Source organism: Myotis lucifugus, unplaced genomic scaffold (genome assembly GCF_000147115.1).
Source record: "Myotis lucifugus unplaced genomic scaffold, Myoluc2.0 scaffold_274, whole genome shotgun sequence".
Classification (NCBI taxonomy): domain Eukaryota; kingdom Metazoa; phylum Chordata; class Mammalia; order Chiroptera; family Vespertilionidae; genus Myotis; species Myotis lucifugus.
The window spans coordinates 1,464,979-1,474,706 of record NW_005871322.1 but is presented as its reverse complement, the minus strand read 5'-3'; the positions used below and the strand labels follow the sequence as shown (position 1 = coordinate 1,474,706).

The following is a 9,728-nucleotide window of genomic DNA, read 5'->3' as shown; positions in this document are numbered from 1 at the left end:
CTCAGACAAGAGTCGTGTGTACATAGTCTAGGCAAGTCACCCTTTGTATGGGCTCCCTGTTGTAGACAGGAATTTGCAGTGCAAATCCCCAACCTATGATAGTAGGAGTGGCCCCCTATGTTCTCACAGATGCTTACCCTGAACCAAAGCAATTGTGAGCATGCTCCCTTAAATTGTTTGTATCGAGCAGGTCTGACCAAGGTTACGCCCTTGCCTGAGATGAGCCAGTTTGGTGGAGAAAAACAGAAAGGGAGATTGCCTCGTGCTTCTTGTCTTTACCATTGGTCAGTTCCAAACCGTAAGGACAAGAAGCCCACGGGTGTGCCAAGCCAGCAGGTTCTCTGGGCCCAGGATGATGGGGTCTGAGGTCATCCTAGGAGAGTTGTACAATCCAGTGCAGCCAAGCTGCCCGTGAAGGAGTATCCTCTAGGCCAAACCTGCTCGGCCTGACCTGGGTGTTAAAGAGCAGCCTGAGCACCAGAATTAGTTACGTCCAATCGTGCAGTCTGCTGAGGAGCCAGACTGAGGTTAAAGCAGCTTTTTTCCCAGAGTCTTCACTGCTCTCCATGGGAAAAAAGTCCCCAGGAGTACCAAGGTCTTCCTGAGACTGAAGCCCCACAGACCTCCCCCAGGAGGCAGGCGGGGGAGGAGTGCACTGTCCCAGCGATCCACACCAAGGCGGCTCAGTGTAAACAAAGCCTGGTGCTGGGGACAAGCAGATGCGGCCTGGTGTGAGGTTTCCAGAAAAAGAGAACGACCACATCTAGCACCTCGGAGGGCCTGCGTGGGTCTGCACAGCAGCCCCTCACACCCACCCTTAGCGAGTGGAACAAGCTATTTGGTGCCTCAAGTCCATGAGACATTGACAGCTGAGAGAATTCAGGTGCTGTACCTGAACGAGAAGTTCCTGTCCTCTGAAAGTTCGTACCAGAAACCCAGCGGTGTACTTGATCATCTAGAACACAGACAAGCTCCCAAGTGAAATAAAGGATTCTCCTTCAAAACAACGGTAGTGCCAGACTTCTGACGCATGAATTTGTTCATGTGTCAGCTACAACCCCAGGTGCTTGTAACGTATACTAAAGTGTAATCGGTACGTGAGTAAAAAATCTTTAAAGTTCACCTTTGCAGGTAAGACTCAACAGAACATTGTGCTAAAACGAAGCAAAAAAAAAAAAAATCTGGGGTCAGAGTCTGACCCACCACCACGTAGAGACACCTCTGAGGACAGAGGGACTCATCTTTGGGTACTTTGCATTTATAAACAGCCTCCTGCATCCTGTAGGTGAATACCAGGACTCACCTAGAATTGGTGTTCTGGATTAAATAATATAAATAAATAATGGAATACCACCATTTCCCCCAGGGAAGGATTTTGAACCCGAGGAAGAAATGGTAGCATTTCAGGCCTCTGAAGTCAGGTGCCTGGACCTGGTCAGAGGAAAACTTGTCATAAAAGCAGCCCCTTTGTCGAGACTCCTGGTTCCAACCTCGAGTACCAAGTTTAGAAACCACCAGCCACAGCTAACCCAGCTAGCACTCCCTCTTCCCCTAGTGCAACTCACCAAGTGTCTGTAAGGGCGACACACACCACCCAGCAGGAACAAAACCCAACAACCATCCCCACGCCCTCCCCGCCCCACCTTCATGCTGGCCCCTGACTCGCTCTTCTCCCATAGCTGACCAATGAGAGTGAGCACCTGAGGAAGCCATCAGCCCTCCACCCCCTGACATAATGTGTGCCAACAGGCTCCTTCAGCACAAGAGGGCTGGGTCCACACAGTCTTGCCATCTGGCCTTTGGTGACTGTGGCCACAGGTAAAACCTTCCAGGCCTCAGGGGACTTCACCTCTGGCCTCTAGTCAGTTTTCCTCTCAACCTTTGTCTCTTCGGCTACATCTAGCTCAGTCAGGACGCAAAAGCAAATCTTCTGGGTGACTTTGGTGATAGCAGCTAAATGGGAAAAGAAGAGAACTGAGTAAACACATTCAGCTACAACCCCAATCTGAACACCACAAGGCTGTTCACAGCACATCTGTGGCTCCCTGCTCATCTCTCCCTTGGGTACCCCGTGCCAGGCTTTGCCCCTCACCCCCAACCAGCCTCAGCATCCCCAGTCCTGAGCCCAACCAGAGTCTTTACACTTAGATTGCACTTATAAGAGGTAGTGTTTTAACCCCAAAATAGGAGCCTAAAGATAGAAGTAAAATGATCATATCAAGATAAAAAGGGAAGAAGTCATGTGGGGCAGTCAGGTCTCATGGCCTCTAGCACATCACTAGTTTGGAGGAAGCCAGCTACCATGCCCATCTCTCCCACGCATCTGTGAACACACACACACACACACACACACACACACACAACCAGTGATGATGGGCAAAGAAGCTCACCCAGGATATTCCGGACAAAGAGCGGCCTCCGGGATTCTGGCAGGTAAACACCCAGGAAGTAGACGGGGATTCCGGAGAGGGAGATCCCAATGCCAATGAAGGAATTGATGGTGTCTCCAAAGAGGGGCACAATCACCAGAAACAAGGAGCATATGCAGAACACGATGGGAAAAAACAGGCTCAGCTGAAATGAAGGGAGGTGAGATATCAGGTAATGTGGGATGGGGGAACGATACGGAAAAGAAGGCACCTCTGGGAGAGGGCCCACCCTTCCTGTCTGCCCAGAGCCACTGACCTTGAGAGGCCGGGGCCGCTCGGGCTCCTTCCAGCGAAGGTAGAGCTGTCCAGCCACAGACAGGCCCACAAAAAACCAGTAGCTGAAGCTGAAGTAGTTGATGAGCAGGAAAACGTCCTCCACGATGAGGTAGATGAGCGACATTGTGCACTGGATGGGGAGGGAGGGAGAGGAGAGGGCAATGTCACCACCAGGGGCCCCACCAGACGTGCTGACAGCTGACTTAGCTTCACCAGATGACCTCTGGCTCGCTCCAGTGACCCCCTGCCCCCAGGAAGGTCCATTCTCCACTTTAATCCTCATGGTGGCATCTCTCCCTCTGCAGCTGGAGGCCCGTCCTCCACCCAGTGACTCCTTGACCCTCTGAGGGCAGACAGTGAGGCCCTCCGCACGTCCACCCACTAACCTCAGCATGAACCACAAGGTGCCCTCCAGGTCTTTACACATGGGTCCTAACTACCTGGCACATGAATGGGCAAATGCCTTGTCCTGGCACCTTAGAAATGCAGATTAGAGCCCTGGCCAGTGTGGCTCAGTTGGTTGGGTGTCATCCTGTGCACCAAAAGGTTGCCGGTTCCATTCCTGGTCAGGGCTCACATGCCCGGGTTGCCTCTCCATCCCTGATCCCCGATTGGGGGCATGCAGGAGGCAGCTAATCAATGTTTCGTTCTCTGGCATCATGTTTCTCTCCCTTTCTCTCTAAAAATCAATAAAACATCTTTAAAACTTCCAGGAGGAAAGTATCCTGTTGTGTTTTTGTTTTGTTTTTTCAGAGGGGGAGGATTCGTTGAAATAATGATACATTTAAGGGGCATATCATTATACCTGGCATATATAAAGCACCCCCAAAATGGGGCATATCATTATACTTGGCATATATAAAGCACCCTCAAAATTAGCTATTATTATTTTCATCCCCAAAGAGCTGAGCCCCAAAGCTCAAAGCCCAGACCAGATCAGCGAAAGCCAGTCCTGAAGGGCAGCACCTCTCTCGGAAGAGCCCCACTTAGCCCCTAAGCAATCCCTATTCTCCCAGCAGGCCCAGGGAAGCCAGCCTCGGTGCCAGAGTGACTTCCACAGGCACCTCCCCCTTGAGAGTCTGCAGCCCTTTCAACCTCCTATTATTTTTATATGATAAAAATTTGAAAACTGGAAAAACTGATTATTCAATACATTATACTGGCATAGTTGGCTATTTGAGAGAGAAAAATTAAGTGAATCCCCACCTCCCCCTACACATCAAAATATAAATTCCAGAGGAATCCAAAATTTAAACAATTAATTAAAACATTTAAGACTTAATAACAAGAAAAATTAACTTTTTCAAATCTTGGAGTAAGGCCTTTTTATCTCAGGGTTCCTATTAGCTTTTATTTATATAATATCTTAGTCCAAATTAGAGAGTGGTCTTTCTTCAGAACGTTTCACCTGTCAGAACACACTTCACTGCCATCTACTGTATATGAATGTATGATGTCTATGACATGAATAGAGGCCCGTAGGGTAGTTGGTGTTTAACTAATCTGGCTTTTCTAAATATGATTTTTTTTTAATTGATCCTTTTTCTTTAGAGAGAGAGAGGAAGGGGGAGAGAGAGAAAAAGACGCTAGAGTGAGACTGATTGGCTGCCTCCTGCACGTGCCCCAACTGGGGATCGAACCCACAACCCAGGCATGTGCCCTGACCGGGAATCAAAATGGCGACCTTTCGGTACATGGGACAACACCCAACCAACTTAGCCACACTGGCCAGGGCTCTAAATATGATTTGTTTAATATATATTTTTATTGATTTCAGATAGGGAGGGAGAGATAGAAACATCAAGGATGAGAGAGAATCATCGATCAGCTGCCTCCTGCACACACCCCCACAGGGGATCGAGCCCACAACCGGGCATGTGCCCTTGACCAGAATCGAACCCGGGACACTTCAGTCCACAGGCCAACACTCTATCCACTGAGCCAAACCAGCTAGGGCTCTAAATATGATTTAATATTTCTTGTTAAAAGGAGGAGCTGGAAGAAGGAGAGGAAGAAACCACTGATATAAAATAACAGATAGAGAAATCTTACAAGTTCACTTCTATATTCTTTTATAGCATTTGCCTTCTCTAATAGGACTATGTTTTACATTTACATTTTAAAATAATTTTAATAAGAAAGAAGAAACACTGAGAGGATCAAGAACTATCTCAAGAAAGCTAGTATACCGCCCACCCAACAGTTTTGCATCAAGTCAGCAGGAGTAGTAGAGAGATATATACCCAGTCCCTACACCCCCCCAGCAGAGCTTACATTGAACAATAAAGCAGGGATGGGTGTAAAACGCTCAATGTGGATCATGGACAGAAGGTCTGGGAGGTGGCCCTCACGGGAGCCCACGAAGAACAACCTGGAGGGACAGGAAATGTGTCAGTGAGATCCTTGTTACTCAGCCACACAGCCACACTCCTCACTCAGACAAAGTGGGCCCAGAGCTCCAGAACAAAGCAGGGACCAGTCTCTCAGGAGCCCCCCACGTTCTCTATGCACGCCCAGTCCAACCTACCCCCCCTTTACCCAGAGATGTCTCCACCTTCCTCAACCAGGGGCACCTCACCATTATCCATAAATGCCCTACCCCACGGTTACCCAGGAACCCCCATCACCCACAGACACCCCCACTTCTCTCAATCACAGTCCCCCACCAGCACCCAACGAATGCTTCACCCCACCATCACCCACTGCACTCTAACCCACCCCACCAGAGGTACCCTCACTCTGCCATCCCATAAGTTTCATACTTAACACAATGACTTTTATTTTTAATATGTTTTTAGTCATATTTTAGAGCGAGAGGAAAGGAGAGGGAGAGGGAGAGAGAGAAATAGCCATTGGCTGCCTCCTACTGGGGATCAAGCCTGAAACCCAGGCATGAGCCCTGATCGGGAATTGAAGCTTTTGGTGCATGGGACCATGCTCAACCGACTGAGCCACACCTGCCAGGGAAACACAATGGCTTTTTAAAGAAAAGTAGCCAGGCTTCTCTTGTGTCCTCATAGATCTTCTCTGAGCTCTTGACGTGTGATAGTGGTCGGCAAACTCATTAGTCAACAGAGCCAAATATCAACAGTACAACGATTGAAATTTCTTTTGAGAGCCAACTTTTTAAAACTTAAACTATATATAGGTAGGTACATTGTTATTAACTTAATTAGGGTACTCCTAAGGCTTAGGAAGAGCCACACTCAAGGGGCCAAAGCAGTTTGCCGACCACGGGGCTAGAGCAAACCTGGACTCAAAGAGACAACCCAGGCTCCCTCTCTGCACATAAAGAGCCCGACTGACTGGGAAACAGAGCAGCAGAGAAATGAGCACCACCCAGGGCAGGCAGGTCATCGTGCAGTACATCGCCCTCGCAAGGCTTAGGGGCGGACTGGGGAACAAAAAGCTTCCCAAGAGATGACCACGTCTGGGCTGGGAAGACGGGCTGGAGTCTGGCAGAGGTGAGTGGTGGGTGGGGACACAGCACGGGCAAAGGCAAAAGGGGCTTGGAGGCGGAACAGTGCGGCCTTTCTAAAGGTTGGTACTAGAATGCTTGTAGTCCTAGGATAAGGAGCGTGAGCAGTGTGCTGGGAAGAACTTGCACATGCGGACATACTGTGGAGTCTGAACAAGCATGAGAGCCAGCTGTGGCTCTGAAGAAAAGGCCTGACAAGATTTGACGCAGAGACGCTGGTAGCATCAACAGGGAGAGACAAGGGTATGGACTGAAGGCCAGACAAGCTCATCCATGATAACTGCCATAAGAGAGGAGGCCTGCCCTAGCCGGTTTGGCTCAGTGGATAGAGCGTTGGCCTGCGGACTGAAGGGTCCTGGGTTCGATTCCGGTCAAGGGCACATGCCTGGGTTGCGGGCTCAATCCCCAGTAGGGGGCCTGCAGGAGGCAGCCAATCAATGATTTTCTCTCATCATTGATGTTTCTCCCTCTCTGAAATCAATAAAAATAAAAAAATAAAAAATAAGAGAGGAGGCCTGAATGAGGCCCAATGCACTAGCTGAGGAGAGGACAGGATAGATGTGAAACCTCAATCAAATGTAGTGATCCTGTGTGTGTTTGTGTGTGTGTGTGTGCACGCACATGCATATGCACACATGTGCACATACATACACTGGGAGAATAGGGTAGACACCAAGGATAAAATTAAGAAGCAAGGAGGACTGTCCTGGCCTGTGTGGCTCAGTTGGTTCAGAATTGTCCCAGCAGAAAGGTTGCTGGTCTGATTCCTGGTCAGGGCACATGCCCAGATTGCGGGCTTTATCCCCGGTAGGGGGTGTGCAGGAGGCAGCCAATCGATGTTCCGCTCTCACATCGATATTTCTCTCTCTCTCCCTTTCCCTTCCTTTCTCTCTAAAAAAAAAAATCAATAATAAACTATTCTAAAAAAATAAAAGAAGAAGCAAGGAGGACTGATGGTCCACAAAATCACAGCTGGACACAAAGGGCATTTGGACACAAAGTGTATATTAAGTTTGAGATGCGCGTGGGTCATCCGGGTGGGAACAGGAGTTGATGACGTCATCTTTAAAGGTGCTATCGGGCAAGATGCTGGAGTTGGCTGGCGAAGTGAATAATCTGAACTAAGTAGAGAAGAAATGTGGAGGAGAGGATGCTGGGAGGGAGTAATGAGTAGGTGAGGCAAAGGCGTCCAGTACAAAACCCACACCAGCTGCGAGGATTATAAAGAAAAACTGAAGAAGGCAACACAAGCAGAAACAATTGTGCGTTGTTTCCTGGACAGCACTGCACCTCCCTTTGGGTGCAGGTCCAGATTCTTACTCTCGCGTCCTCCCCAACCCCATCCGGTCGTTGTCCCAAGGTGAGGTTAGAAGGCACCTACCACCTCAGTATTTGGAGACAATTGGCAAGGTCAAGGGGGATGTTTTGAGCACCAGTGAGTATGAGGCGAGGGGAAGTACCATCTTTGGGTGGGGCAGCTTGTGAAGAACCACAAGGGGTGGAACCTGGGCCACAACAGGCTGAGGTGAGAGGAGATGACACTATATTCTTTTAAAATACTTTGCTTTTTCTGTTACTCTCAATGCTCCAGGGAGGCCCCACATACACGGACTGGGGTGTCAAAACCAGTTAAGAAAAATAAACAGGACAAAACTTTCTCTTATCCTATCTGTTCCTGTGGCAAATCTTTATTGCATGCCTAGTACACTCCTGGCCTGGGGGATAGCGACATTTAGGGGGTGAGAAATCAGGAAAGGAGCCTTCTCAGCTACCAGAGAGTCGCAGGAATCGTTTCAGGAGAAAAAGGCTGTCAGCATCACTTGCTTCGTGCGTCCGGTATTACAAGGACCGTGATGAAAGCAGGCTGAGGAGGAGTCACTGGTACCCTTACTCAGAACATTTTTTTTTAGGTACTAGAAGCCAAAGGGTGATGGGTAGAAAAAGGAATGACCAGTGAAATACACACTATTCCCTCAAGAAATGTGCCGTCAGGAAGAGGGGAGACGGGAAGAGCTATTTTGCGACTTCTGTAAGTGGAGATGGCTCCAATGGGTGAACATCCGCCCAAGAGAAGGGCCAACGGACGCACCACGGCGCTAAGGAAGGGAAGCGTGTAACCTTGACCCCAGGTAGCAGAGTGAGCCGGCGAGGCTCCTTTCTCTGGAACAACAGGCAGGACAGCCTCTGCACAGAGAGGAGAGGAGGCGCCTACCTGTCGGCCTCAGTGTTTTCTGTGACGTGAGGGGCAGAATCATCTTGTGCCGGGACCTGGTACCCAGCGAGTGCTCGCTAATCGTTCACTGAAGCAGTGAGTCCTGGGGCTGTGCCGTCACCCACAAGGGGCCTAGAAGCTGGTCCCTGACAGGGCCCCTCACCCCAGCTATCACCTTCTTCTCTCCCACCTCCTATCAATCTGTCCTTGGTTAGAGCATCGTCCCGATTCGCCAAGGTCATGGGATTGATCCCAGGTTGGGGCACATACAAGAATCAACCAATGAATGCATAAGTCAATGGAACAACAAGTGGATGTTTCTTTCTTTCTCTCTCAACTCAATAGATAAACGCATGAGCTACCAGCACACCAACATCTGCACAAAGGCAGACGCATGCACACTGATGTGCGCGCGCGCGCGCACACACACACACACACACACACACACCCTGTCTTTCTAGGAAAGAGAGGAAGGAAAAGAAGAGCTCTTACGGGCTCACCTAAAGCCTCAGAGAACATGGAGTCTGTCACCAGGGGGACAGGGACACAGTACCTTGATGAAGCAAGGATCGACGCATTGAGGCCCCCAAAGCAGGACAGGGCCACAGCGATGGGAATGGTCCAGCTGAACATGCCAAAGGTCTGGTCAGCAAATGTCTGGGGGCAGAACACAGAGGCGCACTCAGCCTGGGCCGGGGTTTCCTATGACCGTTCAGTGTCATAGGACCCCGAGCGACTCACCACAGCCACGGCGTCGCTGTTGAGGACGTCTGAAATGCTCAGCACGGTGTAATAGGCCACGTTGGTCAGGAGGTAGATGAGCGTCACAATTGGCATCGAAATCCCGATGGCCAGGGGCAGATTCCTGTTAGCACAGGTGAGACAGGAAGACCTAGAACCAGCCTCTCCCTGGGGTCCAAGTTCACCCAAGGATTTTTCTGACACTGAACAGTTCCCTGGCCTCTGGGTCTTCGAGGTACCTCTTCCCCACGATGTCCCAGGATGGGTATGTGTCCCACGCCCCTGGGCTCTCTAGAGAGAAGGGGGAAGAGAAACCCTTCTCTGTGGAGAGAGCTCATGAGCTCATGGTCAATGTGTGATGCTCGCCACACTGGGGCCCATGGGTCCCACTGGAGAAGGAGCAGTGTCCCCTGGGGATTAGAGGTCAGGCTGAGGACCTGGCTGCGCAGAATAAACCTCCGGCTCCCCAGGTCTCAGGGTCAGTACCAGCGTGCAAGGTCCCAGCACCTTAGCCCCAGCGGGCTCTGCTGCCCATTCAAGGACCGTCCTTGAGGGGGGACCCTGGTTTCCTCCAGTGTGACCATGACGGGGA

At 50.2% G+C, this 9,728-nt stretch overlaps 1 protein-coding gene across 1 annotated transcript in view; it reads right to left on the bottom strand.

Moving 5' to 3' along the window:
* Positions 1–1,700: 1,700 nt before the first annotated feature.
* The window catches only part of SLC7A6 (solute carrier family 7 member 6), a 27,339-nt gene continuing 19,311 nt past the window's right edge, over positions 1,701–9,728 (bottom strand). Inside the window, exons 4-9 of the mRNA XM_023763102.1 lie at positions 9,137–9,427; positions 8,949–9,052; positions 4,980–5,076; positions 2,686–2,835; positions 2,391–2,574; positions 1,701–1,953 (exon numbers count right to left, since the gene is read on the bottom strand). Coding sequence (XP_023618870.1) covers positions 1,859–1,953; positions 2,391–2,574; positions 2,686–2,835; positions 4,980–5,076; positions 8,949–9,052; positions 9,137–9,427 — 921 coding nt within the window. The 3' untranslated portion in view covers positions 1,701–1,858. The remainder of the gene's footprint in view (positions 1,954–2,390; positions 2,575–2,685; positions 2,836–4,979; positions 5,077–8,948; positions 9,053–9,136; positions 9,428–9,728) is intronic.